At 36.2% G+C, this 23531-nt stretch overlaps 1 protein-coding gene across 8 annotated transcripts in view; it reads right to left on the minus strand.

The window, feature by feature from the left end:
* Positions 1-23531, minus strand: part of INPP4B (inositol polyphosphate-4-phosphatase type II B) — an 822790-nt gene that overhangs the window by 217459 nt on the left and 581800 nt on the right. For all 8 annotated transcript variants that reach the window (XM_005555983.5, XM_045391863.3, XM_065545524.2 and 5 more), the window contains 2 exons: positions 17575-17686; positions 6768-6840 (listed from right to left, as the gene is read on the minus strand). In XM_005555983.5, coding sequence (XP_005556040.1) covers positions 6768-6840; positions 17575-17686 — 185 coding nt within the window. The remainder of the gene's footprint in view (positions 1-6767; positions 6841-17574; positions 17687-23531) is intronic.

Consider the following 23531-nt stretch of genomic DNA (forward strand, 5'->3'; position numbering starts at 1 on the left):
GAACCAGACTTGCATCCCAGGGATGAAGCCGACTTGACTGTGGTGGATAAGCTTTTTGATGTGCTGCTGGATTCAGTTTGCCAGCATTTTATGGAGGAATTTCGCATGGATGTTCATCAGGGATATTGGCCTGAAATTTTCTTTTTTTGTTGTGTCTCTGCCAGGTTTTTGTATCAGGATGATGCTGGCCTCATAAAATGAGTTAGGGATGATTCCCTCTTTTTCTACTGTTTAGAATAGTTTCAGAAGGAATGGTATCAGCTCCTCTTTGTACCTCTGGTAGAATTTGGCTATGAATCAGTCTGATCCTGGTCTTTTTTTGGTTGGTAGGCTACTAATTACTGCCTGAATTTCAAAACTTGTTATTGGTCTATTCAGGGATTCAACCCTTCTGGTTTAGTCTTGGGAGGGTGTATGTGCCCAGGTATTTATCCATTTCTTCTAGATTTTCTAGTTTATTTGCATAGAGGTATTTACAGTATTCTCTGATGGTAGTTTGTATTTCTGTGGGATCAGTGGTGATCTCCCTTTTATCATTTTTATTGTGTCTATTTGATTATTCTCTCTTTTGTTCTTTATTAGTCTGGCTAGTGGTCCATCTATTTGTTAATCTTTTCAAAAAAACAGCTCCTGGATTCATTGATTTTGGGGAGGGTTTTTTGGCGTTTCGCTCTCCTTTAGTTAGAGGCAGTACAAAATTTTTAATGAGACTTAAGGAAAGTAGTAAATTATTTTATTCCAAACCTAAATAATTACATTTGAACATCTTTCTCAAAGAAAAAATAATAATTGAGTTTTCTGTTATCTGAAGCATAAATTCAGATAAGATACACCTGCTGTTTACCATTTAACAAGCATTATTGTATTCTTGTATGGAAGATCTCTGTGTTCTCCAGAGGGAAAGAAGGCATCACACCTCCTGCACCTGCCCTCCAGCCTCCTGTGCTCCCATCTGCTCTAGGCACCTTCCACTCCCAGGATATGTTTATATTGTACATCACCAGAATGATGCCTCACTGACTGCTGACCACCCCCATCCCAAGATCAGGTTAGCTCTCGGCATTTTTCCCTTTAAGTGGGTATCAGTGAACGGATTGCATTTATATCCAGACTCCAAGACTATCAATTTTTGAAGCTTTTTCCCCATGAGATTTAAGAAAGAAAAGCACCCTTTCCTCCCATTCCTTTCCCTCTCTCTGTCTCTAGCTCTCTGTCTCTGTGTTTCTCTCTATTTTATTTTATTTTATTTTATCTTATTTTATTTTGTTTTATTTTATTTTTTTGAGATGGAGTTTTGCTCTTGTTGCCCAGGCTGGAGTCCAACGGCATGATCTTGGTTCACTGCAAACCCCACCTCTTGGGTTTTCAAGCAATTCCCCTGCTTCAGCCTCCTGAGTAGCTGAGATTATAGGTGCCCACTACCACACCCAGCTAATTTTTTGTATTTTTAGTACAGACGGGGTTTCACCGTGTTGGCCAGACTGGTCTTGAACTTCTGACCTCAGGTGATCTGCCCACCTCTGCCTCCCAAAGTGATGGGATTTCTCTCTCACTTTCTGTGTGTGTGTGTGTGTGTGTGTGTGTGTGTGTGTGTGTGTGTGTGTTTAGGTTTAGAAGTCACCATTCTTTAAAGGGCCATGTGGGGAAATCAACTCTCTTGCTTGGTTCTCTTGAAATCTCAGGGGCACATTCAGCAGGGCTAGAAATTTTTATTCCTTATAACGATTTTTTTAACCAATAAATTATTCACCAAATTCTAACTGATTGGAGATTTCTAGACCAATGGGAGAGGGTACATGCTAAATAATGAAGAATTCAATTTATAACGTTTAAGTGCCCAGAGCTTGTTAACATAAAATGATATAGACTGCAAATAAAAAAGTAATGTTCCTTCCTCTTAAGTAGCTTACAATCTAGTATCTTCTTCAAAACAACAATAATAGGTGATTTAACCCTATTTGGTGAAAAAGAATCAAAGCTGTGAAGCAAGGAATACAAATACCAGTAAGTTCTCCATATAGGAAGGCGAACTGCACATATTTATGACTAATAGCAGCACAGTTTCCTCATTTTTGTTTGGATTCTAACTCCCACAGTCATGGAAATCATGGCTGTTACATATACAAAAATGCTGTATCAGATCTAATGCTTGCTGAGGCAGGGAGCTCACTGTAAATGGGACCAGAATGGGAAACTTTGTGACAGGGTCTACTAGATTCTTAGATTTGGCATGGGAATTTTAGGGTCCATGGGCTGAAGTACTCTGTAGAATTATACAATAATTTTACCAAAAAAACAGGGAGAATTAAGGAATTTACAGAGAATTGTGTTTAAAACACTTTTTTTAATGTTCTATCACTGGTCAGACTTTTTAACTGTAAATAGTAACCCCTGAGAAAGAAAACTATAAATGCCAAATATTCCTCCATATAAAACTGATGACAATGAATACTTTCATTAAGTGTTTCTAAAAAGGAGAACAATGTAAACGCTAACCTATGCTACATCAGCTTCAAACATTTGAGAGCCAAAAAGGAAGTAAAAAACTGCTTAGGTTAATTTGGTCATTTAAAAATAATTGGCAGGCAAAGAAGCTGAACTGTCTTTCAGGACCAAACTGCTGGTTGAAAAACATAGGCTTTAAAACCATTTCTTCTGTCAGCCCATCCAGTGTTCTTGTATCAATACAGCAATTATTATTGCTGTGCTGCAGACAAGGTACCTCAGTGAGTGTGACTTAGGCACCAAACTCCATGACTGTGTGAAAGACCTACCATCTCCCCTTCTATACAGTCAAAACTCATTTCCCCTACTCCCCTTTCCACTCCACCTCCCACAGAAAACAATTTAAAGTCTTCTTAGTGCTATTTTATTTAAATAAGCAAATAATTAGAGATAAGTCTACTTTTTAACAACTTAATTTTATCAGTTACATAGTTAGAAAGTCAAACTAAGTAAGACCTTCACATGTCTATTACATACTGTGTCTTCTAGTGTGTGCCTTGTTTGTATTCCCATGTAATTAAGGTACTTATATATCTTTCTTATGGAATTATAAATTCTGCCCCACCTGTTCCTTATTCTCTCTCTCCTTCCATCCTAAATTCCCCATATTCCCAACATCCACATTCAATTTGCAAGGGCATGAAAAGGGTGAGGACTTTGGGGAAAGTGTTTTCCTTCTTAGTTTTACAACAGATAAGTGAACTGCCTGATTTATACCAAAATCTCTAGAGATGTAAATAGAATAGTGAGGAACTGGTATAAGATATGACATTCTCTCCCACTCAGTAAGTACTTCATAACTCACTGGAGACTTGAAAAATCCATTTAAGACATTAATACAAAGACTTGAGAAGAATGTCAATAGATTACTTTGCCCACAGATTAAAGAAATACCACATGGGTATAGAATGGATTAATTCCAGAGTTGCTGAGTTTAGATAAATAAATAGAACAAAAGATTAAAGTCATACATATACATATTTTATATCTGCACAATGCACCTTTATATTTTGAACAGAAACATTTTATGAATAGCACTTAGTTGTCTTTTTATAAGGTTTTTAAAAATCCAGTCTTTATAACATTTGATTTTCATTTACTCTCATCTTCTCCTAATGTAAGATGACTCCAAGAAAATATCTGTGACAAATATCCTAGGTTCCGAGTGGTCCTCCAGGTTGACTGGACTAAAGACATTTAGAATTATCTTCAGAACTAAGTGGACTGTCACCACCAAACTGTCACCTCCATGAAAGGAGAAAAGCAATAATTAATCATCTTTCACTCCACAAAGTATATTTAAATTGCAGAATGCAGCTGCTCCCATCAATTTTATGTCAGTAGCTTTTGTCATATTATAGTTTATCTGTAACAAGCAAATACCCTGGTAGTCTGGAAGAATTAGTATGGCTTCCAAGACTTATGCCTTACAGAATTTATGGCACAGCTATGGAGAGGTAATGATCTATTTTTCAATATGATCTCTCTGTCTCTTCTTCCATAAGTAATATGTTTGCTTGATTTTAAAGTAATGTTTCTCTTTCTCCTTGAAATTTATACTTAACCAATAAGTATCACAAAATGTCACTTCTTTTTGTGTGTATAAAAAAGTTAGAGGGTTCATGTAATCATTAAAATGTGTCTTATTATAGTATAGATGGTTTTGATGATAACCTGAATCAAGCTGTATTTAAAATGAACTTAATATCCCACTCAAATTTATTTTTAAAAATTAACATTTAATGAATGAAATAAATTATGGTTTGTGAACATATTAAAGAACTAAAGGTTTAGCCAACTTTCAGGTGAAAAACAAATATGAGGAGGACCCTTTGATAATACTTTAAATATTTTAAGAACACTAATAACTCAGGTGTTTTTTAGCATGTATGGTTGATTAATAGCTTTCTGGGTAGACCCTTCAAAACACTATTTAGTACATACCCCACAGTATTATATCTTTCATAAAAACTAAGAAAAATCCCATTTCATTTGGCTGTAGGTTGAGAAACACCTGTTCTTCCTTGGGTTAATTCTTCATTCTGTGAAAGTGGATTTGATGTTTTGAAACATATTTCTCAATTAAATTGCATTTTATTTATCTGTGTGTATAAACAGAGCCAAAGGGATGCCTCTCCTTCCCCATTCCCTATTGTTAGCTGCCTCCTGCAAGAGAAAACTGCTAATAATTTAGGGGTTCTGTATTTGTAAGCTGTTGATGTTCTGTATTATTCATTAACCTGATTATCATGCTATCTATGTCACTGCTTAAATGTACAACATGGCAGGGCTAGAAAAAAGAGTAAGGTATTTTACCGTGACACCAATTTGTTGATTAATGCCTTCTTAGTAATACCACAGCCTATTATGAGCAAAGGCCTTGGAATCAAAGTGGGTTTAAATTCTGGACCCATTGTTTACTGCATAGGTTATCTTGAAGACTTCCTCATTTGTGAAATATGGATAATGATAGTACCTTCCTCACAGCACATGTCAGAGGATTATCTAAGACAAGGTATATAAGGTATTAGCATATTGTCTGTCACTACAGTAGTCATTATTTACTAATGGTCATTTAATTTACATTATCATTTAAAAATTGGGTCCATAATTTTACATATTCATATCACATATATTTTAACTGTACTATATGTCTCAATTTTATTCATAAATACATTTAATAGTCTAATACCTTGTAAAAATGCAAACATATTACTGTGAATAAAGCAATACACACATATATACCCAAGAATGTACAAATGTGATTATTAATTTTTCCTACTGAATCCATATATCTATTGTTTTAACAACTTTATGAGTTACATAATTAAGAAGTCAAACTAAACAAGAGCTTCACACTGTCTTCTAGTGTTTCTTGTTTGGGATAGTATATGATCCAATAGCTAAAATAAATTTACAGTCATGTGTAGTTTAACAAGGAGATATGTTCTGAGAAATTAGTCATTAGGCAATGTCGTCATGGTGCAAAGACCACAGCATACACTTACAAATACCTAGGCGGTAGAGCCTACTACACACCTACGCTTCATGGTATCGCCTATTGCTCCTAGGTTACAATCTGTATAGTATGTTACTGTGTGTAAAACTTTAGGTAACTGTACCATAATGTTAAGTATTTATGTACCTAAACATATCTAAACATTGAAAAGATACAGTAAAAATATGGTATAAAAGATTAAAAATGGTACACCTGTAAAGGGCACTTGCCATGAATGAAGTCTGCAGTGCTAGAAGTTGCTCTGGATGAGTCAGTGAGTGTGTGGTGGGTGAATGTGAAGACCTAGAACATTACCATACTCTACCGTTGACTTGATAAACAGTGTACACGTAGGCTACAACATTTTAAAAATATTTTCTTTCTTCAATAATAAATTCACCTAGGATTACTGTAACTTTTTTACTTTATAAACTTTTAAATTTTCTTAACTTTTTGACACTTTCATAATAACATTTAGCTGAAAACACAAATACATTGTACAGTTGTACAAAAGTATTTTTTCTTTCTTCCTTATTCTATAACTTTTTATTTTAATGTATTACTTTTTAATTTTTTATGTTAAAAACTGAGACAAAAACACACACATTAACCTAAGCCCACACAAGATCAGGATCACCAAGATGTCACTAGGCGATAGAAATATTTTAGCTGTGTTATAATCTTATAAGACCACTGTCATATATGTAGTTGTCATTGACCAAATGCCATTATGCCGCACATGATCATATTTGTTTTTTGTTTGTTTGTTTTTTGAGACGGAGTATCGCTCTGTCTCCAGGCTGGAGCACAGTGGCGCGATCTTGGCTCCCTGCAACCTCTGCCTCTCGGGTTCAAGCAATTCTCCTGCCTCAACCTCCAGAATTGCTGGGACTGCAGGCACGCACCACCGCGCCCAGCTAATTTTTGGTATTTTTAGTAGAGACAGGGTTTCACCATGTTAGCCAGGATGGTCTCAATCTGTTGACCTCGTGATCCGCCTGCCTCGGCCTCCCAAAGTGATGGGACTAGGGACGTAAGCCACTGCACCTGGCCGATCAGATCTGTTTTGCCATATAGCTAGCACATTTATCTTTCCTGTGGAATTGTACGATCTTCCCTCATTCTGCTAGTCCCTCATGATTTCCCAGTGTATTTACTAAGTTTCACAAACAACTGAGAATGTTGGTTCAGTGTTGATTTTATATAAAATTAAAATTCATTTTCACATGAAACTAACATAAGTATTTAAAACTGAGTTACGTACCTGAATTCAAAAAAGGTAAGTTATCTTTTCCGCTCACACTTTCTGGGGCTGTACATTCACATACCAGGGCACACTAGGAAAAAGTGTAAAAAAAAATTTGAAAATAATCAAAATAAGAAATGATATTATTTTCTTTGCAAAACATAAGGCTATGTACACGGTTCCAAAAAGTCTTGAATAAAATACTTTTACAAAACTATTTCTAGTTTTATCTTTACTACAAAGAGTATTTAACTTGTGATTTACTTAAATGTATATATAATATGCTTATATTACATAATGATAGAGGCTACTCAGGGAAAAAATTAAAAAGAGAAAAATGATTATTCCCAACATGCTAGAGATATGTTCCTAGCACAGTAAATCATATTTGACAAGCTGAATCATTTTGTATTTCTTTCACCTGAGCTAATTTCAGATCAACAGAAAGCAAATTATTGTCTAGAGTTTAAGTAATTGCAACTTTAAATAAAAGACAAAATATGTTGAAACCACTAGTTATACAGGGCAAAAGATTATTTTGTCTCCAGCAAAACAATGCAAACACTTGCTCAAAAAGTATGAGGATCATTTATAAATAAGCTGATCTGTGGAATCCATAATGAACTGATTAAGCTCCTGACCTTTACAGTAATGTCAATTTCTCAACAGAAAGAAAGAAGAGATACAGAAGAGCACGTGGACATGTTCCTAGTGAATGAACCATGATGGGAGAGAATGTCCCAGACAATTCCTCATTAAATGTGGTACTCTCCCTCAGCTTCCTATGAAATTGTAACGGAAAGAGGAAACAAAATTCTTCTGGCCCCAGGAGTTGGACAAGATCTATTTTCACATAGGCAGGCTCTAGCATTTGTGTCTTCAAATGAGTTTCCTTTCATCTTTAGAAAAAACATGCAGGTGGGGGTGGGGACAGGGAAAGAGGAGAGTGAATTTTCACAGCAAATATACCCCATATAAACAAGTAAATGCAAACATAACAAAGCAAACATACACACGAAAATTGCAGAAAGTTCTTTTGGTGACAAAGTCTGAGGAAATCAGCCATCCTTCTGTAAGTTTTGCATGGCTCTGCTCAAGGGGCTCTGAGGGCTCAGACAAGCTTCTCCAAGGTTCTATCAGCCTTGCTTGAGCTATTTCCCCACTGTTCTGTCTCCCTCCACCTCTCCTTCCCCAGGCACTGGCCCTCATTGAGAATCATAGACACTAAGGTCACTTTTAACAATGGAATGTTTACATTCCTCAAACATTTTGAGGAAGAAGACAAAGAATTCAAAACACTGATTTAAATGTTACTTTCTGTTTTCTTAGAGTCTACTGCTTATTCCACAATCAACATTCATCACATTACTCAGTAAATTTTTTGTTGGGGTACAAAAAATGGTTTCATAATTTTTTATTGAGGTCCTAGTCGACTGAAAGAACGAATGACTGAAAATAGCTCTTAAAATTTGATGTTCTCTCAATCACATTTCTTTATTTATTTTTTATTTATTTTTTTATTTTTATTTTTTATTTTATTTTTTTTTTTGAGACGGAGTCTCGCTCTGTCACCCAGGCTGGAGTGCAGTGGCGGGATCTCAGCTCACTGCAAGCTCCGCCTCCCGGGTTCACGCCATTCTCCTGCCTCAGCCTCCCGAGTAGCTGGGACTACAGGCGCCTGCCACCTCGCCCGGCTAAGTTTTTGTATTTTTAGTAGAGACGGGGTTTCACTGTGTTAGCCAGGATGGTCTCGATCTCCTGACCTCGTGATCCGCCCATCTCGGCCTCCCAAAGTGCTGGGATTACAGGCTTGAGCCAACGCGCCCAGCCCTCAATCACATTTCTGACCACCCAGAAGTCAGAGGTGCACTTCCTCTAATCCACAGCAAGTTTGGAAATGCACTTCCTAAATCACTAGAATGATGTTCAGTGATACTAGAAATACATAAAATTTTAATTTCTCCTATTTTCAATATTTCCTTTAATTCTTTTAGCATATACAGGGCTGTTAAAATAATTTTTCATCAACATTATATTCATCATATCAGTGTTCTACGCTATAATAAATAATAGATACTTATTTAGCTCAGAGTCTTATGGCTTACAGCGGAGTACATGATCTGTTTCTCCCCACCCCATGAATCTCAGCACTCAACTCCAACCACTTCTCCTCGACCCCTGAGCTCCAGTCACACTGGCCTATTTGCTGCTCTTTCAACACAACAAGCATGCTGCCACCTCGGGGCCTTTGCTCTTGCTATTCATGCTACCTAGAATTTGTATTCCTGCCATACATCCCCATCTCACGCCCTTATTTCCTGAAAGTTTCAGCTCAAACATCACATTATCAGTGAATCTTTCCTTAACCAACATCTAGTATAAACAACCATGCCTAAGCACCACCTGTTCCTTTCACCCTGTCTTTTTTTCTGTACAGCATATAGCACCAGTCAGTAATTTATTACCTGTTATTTTCATTGTTTACTTCCCCTGAAGGTACCATCTGTATCTCTCTGGTTCATTGCTGAATCTCCAGAAATTAGTAGAATGCTTAGAACTTAGTAGGTGATATTTTTGATAAAGGAATGATGATTATTTGCCTACAAATATTCTCTATAAGGTAAGGCTGGTTATAATACTTTCAATTTTACATTTGGAGGAAATAAGGGGATAAGACCTTCTGAGACTGGTCCTTAGCCACTCAAAGACTCCACCTTTCCTCTGAGCACTGCTGGTAAACTACAATGAAAACAGTACTTCAAATAACAGGAGCAAGATGGCCTGAGAAAAGCAGAAGGTTTTCATAAGGGGATGTATTCATACTCCACTTATCCTATTTTTGCTGGTATCATAAATAAGTAAGACATTTTCTTTCCTTTTGTAGAAATCACAATCCCTTTGGTCACTAGTGCTATGCTACATTCCAATACAACACAGATCTTAAACTAACAGGAGAGACAAGGCAGGGGCTGAACTAAACTAAGCTGCTCCCGTGCCTCACTGGAGGATGCTCCTAATAACGCTTCAATCCTGACAGGAAGCTGATCATCTCTGCTGCAGGCAAAGAAGGGCCGTGCTCAATGGGAAGACTTTTCCTGTCTCAATCAATCCTTTTGGCTGTTACTTATTGGGTTTTCTCATTTTTCACCTGATTTTATTATTTGGTTCCTACTTATCCTTTCTCTAATAGTATTGTCTTTGACTACTTCAAAAGTTGTTCTGTAAGTTTCTTTCTTTTTCTTCCACAATCCTACACTCTTTACTACATGCCATCTTATTTATTGATCCACCAATTGGCATGGAGTTATATGCAGTCACATATTGTCTCTGCTATAGGATAATTTTTAGCTTTACTTCCTTACTTCTTTAAAGTAAAGTTGACTTCATTTATTCATTTATTTCTGAGTTAGACTGTTTCAGGCACTGGGGATAAAGGAGGGAATGAAAATAGACAGTTTTGTCTCATGAAGGTTAATACTAGTGAGGAAAATAGACCACAAATGAGATAAATTAGTCATATATATATGACATTGAACAATGACAAGTACTAATGACAAAAATAAAAAATAATGCAGAGAAAGGAGATAGAAAGCTTTGGGGTAGACACTGCAATCTTAGATAGGGTTGCAGGAAAGGCTTCAGTGAGGAGCTGACACTTCTGCATGAAGACCAGAAGGAAATAAGTGAACCACAAAATTACCTGGGGAAAACACTTCAAAGGTAGGTGGAAAAACAAAGTGCAGGGACTTTGAGTTGGCAATGTACCTGAAATGTTCAGGAACAACAAGGTCTTCCTCAATGTGACTGAACCGTAGTGAGCAAAAAAGAGAAGTTGGGGAGGAGGTCAAAGAAGTAATAAAGTTGCCGGGGGTGGGACAGGGAGACTCTTGTAAGACTGTGTTTGGTCACTGAAGAGCTTTGAGTTTATACTTTCAGAGAGTCGAGAAGCTGTGGGAGAAAGACATGTCCTAAGTTACATTTAAATAGGATCAGTTTGTTGCTCTGTTGAAAACAGACTGATGTAGTGACATGTGGTGGCAGATAGGGAGAGAAAAGGAAAAAATCAGGGAGACTTTTAAGTCATTACTGTAAACATCCAGGTGACAGACAACATTGGTAGCAGTGAAAGGGCCAAAAGTTGCTAAATTCTGATTTCATTTAAAAGGTGCAGTCAACAGGATTTGCTGACATATTAACTGTCAGTTTATGAGAGGCAGAAAGGAGTCAAAGATTACTGCAATAAAAGAAAAAATATTTTGGATACATAATGCAACATTCATCTACTATATTAGTTGTGAAAAAAGACAATTTTAGTTTTTCTTTTGTAATTTTTTCTTTCTACTACTATGTGGTTTTAATGCTTTATCTTCTATTTCTATATGTGCATATACTGAAGTTTGAAACAATCTAATATGGTAAATGACCCTCTGAGCAATCTTCCCTTGATAATAAATATGTATTCATAATATGATTAATGGAAACAAGTAAGAAAAAGAAAGCAAACGCATGTGAGAAGAAAGAGTTTGGATTTTCACTTATATTTTATTCCATGCTCTGGAATTTAACACTCAAGATTAAAATGTAGTATTTTATATAAAGGTACTATTATGGACTGAACTGTGTCTTCCAAAGTTCATATGTTGAAGCCCCAGCCTCCAATGTGACCATATTTGGAGATAAAGGCCTATATTATGGAGGTAACTAAGATTAAAAGAGGTCATAAAGATGGGGCCTTAATACTACAGGACTGGTATTCTTAGGAAAAAAAGGAGAAGATACCAAAACACTATCTCTCCCTCTCTCCCTTCCTTTCTCCTTTCCTCTCTCTCTCCCTCCCTCCCTCCCCCCACTTCCCCTTCCTGCTTTCACACAGAAGATAGACCATCTGAGAAGGTAGCAAGAAGGCAGCCACCTGCAAGCCAAGTAAAGAGCCCTCACCAGGAACTGAACAGGCTGGCACCTTGATCTGGGACTTCCTAGCTTCCAGAACTGTAAGAAAATAAATTCTTGTTGTTTAAACCATACAGTTTATGGTATTTTGTCATGGCAGCCCAAGCTGAACAATATCAGTATCGCTCTTTTATTTATGTCTGCATTAGATAACATGTATCACTTTCATGACACATGACTATGGTGCTAATAGAAGTTTCATTCCTTTGTCCCTAGCTCATGCAAACCAATGTGAGCAATGTTATTTTACAAATAACTTCTATTTCAGTTACTTTCTCTTTCCATAATGACAGTCATTCAGGTCTTAAATCACCATTAGTAACAGATAAAATTAATTGATTTTCTATGGATTTTTGTTTAACAGATGTACAATGGTCCATGCATTTGTAGTTCTAAAAAACACTCTAGGTGATTCTAATCACATTTTTAAAAATGCTGATATAAAGTTATTTACACAATAAATATCATGCATGCTGGGCCTTACTATATGTCTCAAACATTGATATTCTTAAAGATTGCCAGGAGAGTTTATAGTTACTTTATTAAAAAATTGCAAAAAGCTCAAGGTTTACAAATAATCCAGACAGGGCAGAGCTGATGCCAAAATGTTTGATGTGTTTACCATTTTAGTCAGCTTATGACTCACACACGGTGTGTACTGCCACTGCCACCTTCTATTTCTGAAACAGCTCAGTTAAGTCTTTTTTAAGTTCACGTCCCTAAGCCAGAAATACTATGTAGGATTTGGGTGGGGGCATATTTCTAGGTATCAAGTTCTCCATTTATGAAAAGAGTATAATTCACTTTGCACTACCTTATACTGTAGTGACATAGTCTGGAGTCAAAGGGTGTGCTAGTTTTGAGGAAAGTGGAAAAGTGGCTGGTGATATATTCAGAATCAGAGAAAGGAGCTCTACTTTGAAATGGGAAGTGTTTCTGCTACTGGTTTCCTGGTACACAGTTACAGGTCTAGGCATGATTATCTGCCTGTTTCTGCTCTGTGTCCCTAGTTTAGCTTCTGAATCCTCCTTCCTTGAGCGTGATGCAAGTGTTCATGTGATAGTGACAAAGATGAGTCTTATACAGATCTACAAAACAAACAAGGATGGAATGAAGGGACCCAGCCCTAAGACAGGGTTTTGAATACGTACCCAAGAAAGTCTGCTCCAAAACTACCACAGCCCTGATATTAGTAAATTACCTGATTTAAACCTTGGGCCTTCTTAAAATATTTTTATAATGTGGGAATATATTCCAAGGAGAGGGGAGGATAAAAGAGAAGAACAAGATTTAGGGTAGCAGAGAAGACCCTAGCCTATTCCAGGAAAAAGACAAAACATTTTTGAAAGAAAATCTTTGGTATTTTTGTAAAGTTAATAATTTGTTAAGTGATGGATAAACACCATCTCCCATGCAACAGTTTCCTGGGTAAGAAAAATCAAACATGCTCCAAGATAAGAGACACTAACCCAGAAAGTAAGTCACAATGGGCCTTTTTTTTTTTTAATGCAATCAAGAACAAGACAAAGATGTCCATTCTCACCACTTCTATTCAATGTTATACTGAAAATTCTGGCTAGAACAATCAGACAAGAAAAAGAAATAAAAAGTATCCAAATAGGAAAGGAAGAAGGGGGCCGGGCGCGGTGACACAAGCCTGTAATCCCAGCACTTTGGGAGGCCGAGACGGGCGGATCACGAGGTCAGGAGATCGAGACCATCCTGGCTAACACGGCGAAGCCCCGTCTCTACTAAAAACACAAAAAATTAGCCGGGCGAGGTGGCGGCGCCTGTGGTCCCAGCTACTCGGGAGGCTGAGGCAGGAGAATGGCGGGAACCTGGGAGGCGGAGCTTGCAGTGAGCTGAGATCTGGCCACTGCACTCCAGCCTGGGCGACAGAGCGAGACTCCGTCTCAAAAAAAAAAAAAAAAAAAAAAAAAAAACAAGGAAAGAAGGGAAATTGTTTTTGTTTGCTAATAATGCAATCTTTTATGTAGAAAACCCTAATGACACAACCACACACACAAAAAAAGTCAGTTAAAACTGATAAATTCAGTAGAGTTGAAGGATACACAATCAACTCACAAAAATCAGTAGTGTTTCTTTACACTGACGACAAACTATTTGAAAAAGAAATTAAGAAATCAATCCTATTCACATTAAAAAAATACTTAAAAGTAAATTTAACCAAGGATTTGGAAGATCTGTATACTGAAAACTATAAAACATTAATGAAAAAAATTATAGATAACACAGATACATAGAAAAGTATCCCATGCTCATGGATTGGAAGAATTAATACTGTTAAAATGTCTATACTACCCAAAGCAATATACAGATTAAATGAATCCCTATCAAAATTCCAATGTCATTTTTTCATGAAAATAAATGTTAAAAATCCTAGAATTCTTAAGAAACCACAAAAGAGTTGGAAGAGTCAAAGTTATCTTGAATAAAAAGAACAAAACTGAAGGAATCATGTCAGCTGACTTCAAAATCTACTATAAAGCAAAGCTATCATAATCAAAATGGCATGTTACTGGCATAAAATCAGACACATTGACCAATGGAACAGGGCAGAAAGTCTAGGAATAAATCCACACATATATGGTCAATTCATTTTCAACGAAGGCACCAAGAACACAGAATGAAGAAAGGGCAATCTTTTTAACAAATTGTGTTGTGGACACTAGATGTCCCCATGCAGAAAAATAAAATTGGACCCTTTTCTCATGCCATGCTCATGCACAAAATTCAACTCAAAATGAGTTAAAGACTGAAAAATAAGCCCTAAAATTATAAAAGCACTAGGAAGAAAACATTTAAAAATGCTCAATGACAGTGGTCTGGGCGAGATTTCCGTGACAGGACCCCAAAAGCACAGGAACAAAAGCAAAAATAAACAAATGGCATTGTATCAAACTAAAAAGCTTCTGCACAGCAAAGGAAACAATAAAGAAACAACTCACGGATTGGGATAAAACATTTGCAAACCATACATCTGATAAGGAACTAATATTCAAAATATATAAGAAACTCAACTCAATAGCAAGAAAACAACCCAATAAAAAATGGGCAACGGACCTAAAAAACACTTGCAAAAGAAGACATACAAATGGCTAACAGATATATTAAAAAATGCTCATCATCACTGATTACCAGGAAAATGCAAATTAAAACTATAATGAGATACTATTGCACACATGTCACAATAGCTATTATCAATATGATGAGGAAGGCCAGGTACAGAGGCTCACACCTGTAATCCCAGCACTTTGGGAGGCTGAGGCAGGTGGATCACAAGGTCAGGAGATCAAGACCATCCTGGTTAACACGGTGAAACCCCGTCTCTACTAAAAATACAAAAAATTAGCTGGGCATGGTGGTGGGCGCCTGTAGTCCCAGCTAGTCGGGAAGCTGAGGCAGAAGAATGGCATGAACCCGGGAGGCAGAGCTTGCAGTGAGCCGAGATTGCGCCACTGCACTCCAGCCTGGGTGACAGAGCGAGACTCTGTCTCAAAATAAATAAATAAATAAATAATAAAATAAAATAAAATGATGAGAGATAAGTACTGGTGAGGGTGTGAAGTAAAGGGAACCCTTATGCACTGTTGAGAATGTAAATTAATACAACCATTATGGAAATCAACACAGAGGCTCCTCACAAAACTAAAAATAGAACTACCATAAAACCCAGCAATCCCACTCTGGGTACTCCAAAGAAACTGAAATAAATATGCCAAAGAGATATCTGCATGCATGTTCACTGTAACGTTATTCACAATAACTAAGATGTGGAAGCAATCTCAGTGTCCATCATCAGATGAATGGAAAAAGGAAATGTGGTATATACCCACAATAAAAAACTATTCAACTTTGAAAAGGGAGAAAGTCCTGTCATTAGTGACAACATGGATAAACCTGGATGGTATTATGCTAAATGAACTATGCCAGGCACAAGACAAATACTGTATCATCTCATTTATATGTTGAGAAAGAAAACAGATTCTTGTGACCCCAAACTCACTATGTCGGAAGGAAAGTTAAGATTGGGAACTGAAACACACAAAAAACTGCCTTTGTTTTTTACCCCTGACGAACAGATAGCTGCAATGATAGAAGGCCACATCTCTCCCCAGATGCCGTCATTCACAAATTGCTCATAATTCCCTGTGGGTCCCAACTCTTTCAGAATATATATCCCCCCTATAAAATAGCCTTAATACAGAGTTTTGTTGAATCTCACCCTAACAATGTAAATTAACAGCTTATATTTCCACAGAGAGGGGACAAGGACAAGACTAGAAAATCATCCCTCGGCCCACTCTGAGACAAACACACAATTGACTTCTTTTATTTTAAGTAAAATGTAGATTTACTGAATATTAGAGGAATGAATAATTGACTATTCCTCTTCTCCCTTTCACATATAAAATGTAGATTCACTGAGCACTAATGAAAGCCTCACTGTGTGACCACTTACCTCATTGCCTACCCTCCCCCCTGTCTTTTTCTCTCTTCTTCCCCTCCTGCTTACTCTTTCTCTTTTACATATCAGAGTCCTCAAAACCCTCTTTGGAAAAGGCAGGGGTCACAGATGCTCCTCTAATTTGTGCTTTTTCCCAGGTGCAGCCTCAACCTTGGTAACATAAACATGTAAATTAATTGAGACCTGCCTCAGTCATTTTTTTTTTGGGGGGGGGGCTTACATTTGTGGAATCTACATGAGTCAAATTCACAGAAGTAAAGGGCAGAATGATGGTTACCAGAAGCTGGGGAAGGGAAAGTTCAGGGAAATGGGAGGTACTCATCAAAGGGTACAAGTTTCCATTAGCCAGGAGGAATAAGCTTCAGTGAGCTATTGAGCAGAATGGTCACTATATAATAGTCCATTGTAGATTCCAAAATTGCTACAAGAAGAAATTTTGAATATTTTTACCACACACACAAAATAAGTATGTGACATGATAGATTTGTTAACCTGATTAATCATTCCATAATGTAAATATATATCAAAACATCACATTGTTCCCCATAAGTATATACAATGATTGTTTATTAAAATGATTTTTTAAATGCTCCATTATTAAAAGGTAGAAATTATAGTGTATAAAATTCATTTTCCTAAAAGAAACTACTAGCAGTTTCTAAGTCTACCACATGTGCTTCAATGGTCTCAATAAAACAGGCGATTGCATTCCTAAGAAAGAAATTTAGGCTAGTATTTATGTAGAGTTTCTCTGCCTTAGTGAAAAGGAACAGAAGAAAAGACAGAATCCTGGACGCATGTTTATATGCATCAGGCCTTTATTCTGTGTTTCAGGAAGCAGCTTCTCCTTCAGTTGCCATTGTCCCTCCTCCAGAGCTGTTCCTTCAGTGAATACTATTTCCTGCTTCTCTCTCCTCCATTTCATAAGGCACAAAGTTCTTGTTAAATGTGCCCTCCTTCACATAAAGGTAAAATACAAATTAAAATTGCATATCTTTCCAAAGAGGGTTTTGGGAGTAGAGAACAAGTTATTTTGGGTAATAGCCCTCCCAGAATCTTCTGGCATCTCACATAGAGTTAAGTGTGGTAAAATGTGACAATGATCAATACTTTTGTTCCAACTGAGAAGAGGCAGTGTCAACCAGGGAGCTGGCAGGGAAGAGAAAGGTGCTTCTGAATGGAGCATTGCTTTGCATAGTTCCAAGCAAACGGGCCCTCTGAGTCAGAGGCTGAAACACACACATTGTATTCCAATTTCAGAATTGGTGTCTCATTTAGGTTTTGATAATGAGATTTCAAACCCCACAGAGATGTTGGTGAGACAGGCACCTGGCAAAGCTGATCATTTTTAACTTAATTTGTACAATGAGAGGACTGAGATCCTACCTTTTGTCCCTGTACATCTGTGGTGATGTGGTCGGCTTCCCCATCCTCAATCTCCCCCATCTTCACGACACTGACTTCTATGGTGCCAACCACTTTGCCACCATCTGAAGTTCTGCAACAAAAAATACACAAAATGGAAAGGTAAGAAGCTTCTCTCTTCCCCAAAAATATCCCAAACACATTTGTTTCTGAAAACCACTAGCATTGTTATTTACTTACAAGACAAAATCTGCATAAAACACAGCAAAACATGTTAATAGGGTAGGTGTTTTTTGTTTTGTTTTGTTTTGTTTTTGAGACCGAGTTCCACTCTTGTTGCCCAGGCTGGAGTGTAATGGCGTGATCTCAGCTCACCGCAACCTTCGCCTCCTGGATTCAAGTGATTCTTCTGCCTCAGCCTCCCGAGTAGCTGGGATTACAGGCATGTGCCACCACGCCTGGCTAATTTTGTATTCTCCATGTTGGTCAGGCTGATGTCAAACTCCCAACCTCAGGTGATCCACCTGCCTAGGCCTCCCAAAGTGCTGGGATTACGGGCGTGAGCTACAGCATGTTGTTTTTAATTTGAAATAAAAATTATTCATGAATGTGTGAGGTAAGAGTACAGACGGTCAAAAAGTAACTAGGAAGATGAAACCTCCTAAATGTTCTCAGAGGTAACCTCAAGGAAAGAACATTGTGTCATAGATCAATACCCTATTTGGAACCATCAAATCTAAAACAGCATAAACTACAGCCCATCTATACTAACTGCATGAGATACATATGTGCCTATCACAGAAACTGCGGCCAAGTAAAATAGAAAAGAGTATAAATATTCTTATCTTCCTCTATGACTGGGCTATTGGCTACAAAATCTGACTTTGCACATTTTCCCTAACATTTTTCTTTATATGCTACTAAGTAAAAAAGATTCTCTCCTAGCAAACGTAAGAACATGTAAAGCAGAACATAACCCAAAGGTCATTTAGTACAACTCTCTACCTTTTCAGATAAAGAAATTGAGACTCAAAAAGATGGAAAGACCCTTCCAAGGTAAAGAAGTGGCAATTTCAAGTTTCTATCTTCTCCAAGTCATCAACAACTCTTTTATATTCAATGATAATAATATAAGATTTTCACCATCATTATTTTTAGCAGCATAAAACTTTTATGTTTAGCAATAATAATGAAAGCTAAAGATAAGTTTAAGAGCCACACTTTAAGATTCTCTAGTTTCCTCTTCTGAACAAGAAAAATTACAGAATAAATAGTGCCATTATACCATGGAAACACTGCAACATATAATTATATTTTTCCCTTGAGCCTGTTGTGAAAATAGGTAGCAAGTCACCTCGTAGATATGATGTGTTGCTGTAACTTCTATTTGAGTAGAATTGACTGAATAGTCATGTGATGTCTCATTTTCTTCATCAGTCACATCTTTCATGAAATTTGTTTTCAACTTTTACCTGAACACCAATGTTACCTTTCTTTTAACTAATTCCTTCTAAATACTGCTTCTTTTTTATTAAAAGTCTCAGAAAGGAGAAGGGGCATTCCTATGAGTAGTTTACCAAAATGCTAATTAAAATAATGAATAAATTAAGTGAAAAGAAAAACTGACTCTACTACTAGATAAGGTACAAATTAAAACACAACTTTTGAATTAGGTTTTTTAAGAAAATTAAAAGAGAAAATATCTGATAGCATGTACACAGCTAATGTCATGGTGCAATAAAATAAAGAAAACTAAAACAGAAAAATAACAGTGATTTATTGTTAAACAGATTTTTTACTAAAATATGAAGTGAAATGCTTCTTGGTGATTTTGAAATCAGTGGAAATTATAATTTTGACTCAGTTGTTTGAAATTAATATAGAAAGCAAGTATTTATCACAAAGAAGATGTGTAGACAGGTGACAGTATGATCTGTGAAGAAAACTATATTAACTCTAATTCTGGGATGGCTTTAAATAATTCGTTATATCATTTTTCCAGTGTGTCATATTCTCATTTGAATATGATATAATAACTTGTGATAAGTCATGGTGAAGCATGTTTCTGTATAATTTTTCAGTACTTAGTAGTTAAATAAAGCATATAATAAGGACCTTCATGGGTACTACTTAAAAATTAATTTTGTAGATATTTGCAGATTTCTTTTTGAAAAGAAACAGAAGGGTTGTGTAATAAATCGTATATGTCATATTGGTTAAAAGTGTGAACTCAAGAGTTTGAGTTATCTGCTAGCTGTGTGACTTTGGGCAAGTCATTTACCCACATGAATGTTTGATATGTTTGATTTTCTCATTTGTAAAATGGAGATAACAATAGCCTTGTTTTAAGAATTAAATTATGGGAGATGATTAATGTAAAGTGCTCAACACAATGTCTTACACAAGATAATTGCCACTTCCACCCCATCATCTTAATAGTAGTATTGGAACAATAACTCTAGCAGCAAAAACAGAATTGCTACTGTTATTAATGTATTAAATTATATTTAATTTGATGTTCTCAAGAAATTTTACTGAAACCGGTATCTGCGACTATAGTAAAAGGCTATAGGATATCATGGCATATGCATCTCAACAGTGATTAAATGCTCACTGGGGATACAAAGACTTTGTAATAAGAGGATGTTATGATGTTTACATTCCTAGTGGTGCAGAGAACACAAATTTACTAACTACAGTGCAAGTGAATCAATCAAAAATACTAAAGTAGATGAATAATCAATGAACTATGGGAGTGAACTTGGGAACTACAGCTCTATCTTCTCTTTCTTAAAGCATTTGGCTACTTTTTCAATGATTTTCCTTCCTTTTGGGTTTCCTATGTTTCCTTATCTTCTATAGGCTTTCATTTAGTGCTTGGGTGGAATCAAAGCAAGGAACAATCCTAATGTAGTGACACTATAAAATTCTAGCATAAATTTTTCCCCAAAACCATTTTGAATGGGCAGCTTTTTTGCATGCCCTAAAGCATGTTTCCTCAATTGAACTTTGCGGAAAAAACAGAATGGTAAATCCAGGTTATAAACCAAAGAACTAAACCCAAGACATCCAAAACGTGGTTCACCCTGTCACTGAACTAGAATGTAAAATGTAGAAGCCATTCCCTATTTATTCCGTTATAATTTACCATACAAAGAATACAGATATCCACACTTCTTGTCAATTAGGAGAGTCACAAATGAAATATCTATTTCATGTTTCCAAAGATTTTTTCAAAGATGACTTAAAGATTTAGGAAAAACATTCTTAAATGCTAAATTATGCTTTCAATTTATCACCTTTCAAGTTGGAAAGGCTAGTAATAATAGCTTAATCATTATTCATCACCAAAATTCTACTGAATTTTATCTTATGGAAATTTATCACATCTGCATAGAAGATATATTAGAGAGTTCTGTGCTAGGAATCAAGAAATCCAGGTTCTGCTTCCAACTCATCCACTAACATCACTTCAGTTCTCTGGATTTGTTTCCACTACTGCGAAACAAAGAGTTGGTCTCTAAAAGCTGTTCCATACTATTAGCACTCAAACCTCATGCTCTAATCGCTCCTGTGATTTCATCATAGAGCATCACAGATTGATATGGACTCAGCAAAAATCTCAGATCAATTCTAGCCTCTCTTCCTCACTCTACACCTTCCCATTCCACTTTCTGCCAGACAAACCAAATGCATGCCAAATCTGGAAAGTGACTTAGCACTTATAACCAAATTAAAAAAGAGCTAGCTTTTCTTATATTATATAGGTCATACAATGTATATAGCAATTATGACATTGGATCTTGGTATGTTTACAAGGATACAAATTTGATTGAACCCAAAACAGAAGTGATCTTCATACTCTTACCTTTCCTAGCAATTTACGTAGCAGTAAGATGGGGCTGCAGTAATCAATATCTCAATCTACTTAAGGAAAAAAAAACATGTCATTTCAGACAGTGTATTGCCAGGTCATTACCACTGTTTAATGCAGAAAGCAGAGAGAGAGAAGTAAAAGATAAGCAGTTCATGGCTGCTGGGGTATTTCAATCACAATGTCAAGTTTCTCTTTCCCTCAGAAGATAGACTTAAATATTTAACCACAATAAAAAGATATGGAAGACAAAGATGGGGAAAATTTCAGCAACACAAATCTACATTCCCTTCTTACCTAGGTTTTCAGCATATATAATATATTGGTGATTAAGGTTCTTTAAAATTTGCCTTTAAAATGACTCCCCTAATACTTCCTAATGAAATATTCAATCTCACATGCTGGAACACATAAATATTTTTAGAAGACTAAAGGAAAGGGAATGTTAAACAGTCTTCTAACAAAGGACAATTTAATGATACTTTTTTCTAAACTTCTCTCTCACCTATTCTGCCATCATTAATAAAGGGAAAAAAAGAAAAAAGAAAAATACCTCCAGAAGTGTTAAACAACAAAATGTAAATAACTTCTCAATTTTGGAAATGCCACAGAGATACAAACCAATAAATGACTCTGTAAACATCCAGGGACAAACCATCATTAGCACTGTCAGTCTTTGTGAATATAAAGTAGTTCTGGTACTATGTACAGGAATCTTCAGCTGTGAGACATGCCCTGCATTTAAACCATCTAGACATGTAACCAGAGATGGAAATCTCACCCAAACATAAAAATAAACAAGGGCCATAAGTAAACAAACAGATTCACTGAGTGAGTGACTGCACCCTGATGATCTTTCTGGTGAATACAATTATACAGCAGTGCTGGATTTACATAGGGCTCACATAAATTTGATTTATATTTAAGTACGTATAACTAAACACCTCTATTCTGGCTGAAATTCACAAATGTCAGAAGCCATATAATGCTTTCAAATTAACAGTAAAAGCTTTTCAGTATTGTTTAATATTAATAGCTTATACTCTAGGGTTTATTAGTTTTCTGCTCTTTTTTCAGTATAGGCTCACCTTCAGACATTTCATCCATCATCATGAGCTTTAACTATCCTTTTATGAAGATCTATTCCAATCCTATATTCCCAACTTGATCTTGATTTTCTGATCTAGAACTCCAAATTCGCTTTATTCTGCTCTCGTGATTTTACATTCTACAAGCTTGAGACCTAACCTTTCACTCCCTCAAACCCAAATTCACTTACATTAGTCACATGTCATTCTCCAAAACTCAAAACCAAGAAGATTTCATCTCTGCCTCTGCCTTGCCCTTCCTCTCTAATCAGTCACTAAGCCCTACCTGTTCTTCCTCCATAATGTCTATTTCATGTGTCACTTCCCAATAGCAACATTCCAATTAGTTTTATCACTTCTCCTATGTTATCCCTGAAGAACCTACTTCCCATCCTCCAGTATCTGTTTATTCCATTTCATTCATGTCAAGTTTTCATCTTAAAGCTCTGCTTTCACTATTTTATTTTTTTGCTTTAGTATATGGAAATGAGTAGTATTGTTTACACCGCCTGGGCCACAAAGCTTCAAGAGCATGACATAGAAATGTTGATCATCATCAGTTTTTCAGACTAACTGGCTTGTAGATTACTCTTTACTGCTAAAAACGGTACTGTACAAATATGAAGAATTATACAAATACAAATAAGATAAAGCAATTTTTATCTTCCTCATGACACTATTAAAAATATATATTATATTTGGAAATTTGTTACAATGCTAAATGTAAAATATAAATTAGCTCCTTGAATTAACAAGTATTTTATCATCAAGGTGAGAAAATAAGGTTGGCATCTTGTAATTGTCTTGTCAGGATTCCAAAATTGCATTAAAATTAACAGGCCATTCTTCCAGTAGTAAGGTGGTATTGCATTATGATTTTGATTTGCATTTCCCTGATAATTAGTGATGCTGAGCATTTTTTCATATTTTTGATAGTCATTTGTACATCTTCTTTAGAGAACTGTCTATTCATGTCCTTAGCCCAATTTTTGATGGGATTGTTTCTTTTTTTTTTT

This window comes from Macaca fascicularis, chromosome 5 (assembly GCF_037993035.2).
Source record: "Macaca fascicularis isolate 582-1 chromosome 5, T2T-MFA8v1.1".
Lineage (NCBI taxonomy): Eukaryota > Metazoa > Chordata > Mammalia > Primates > Cercopithecidae > Macaca > Macaca fascicularis.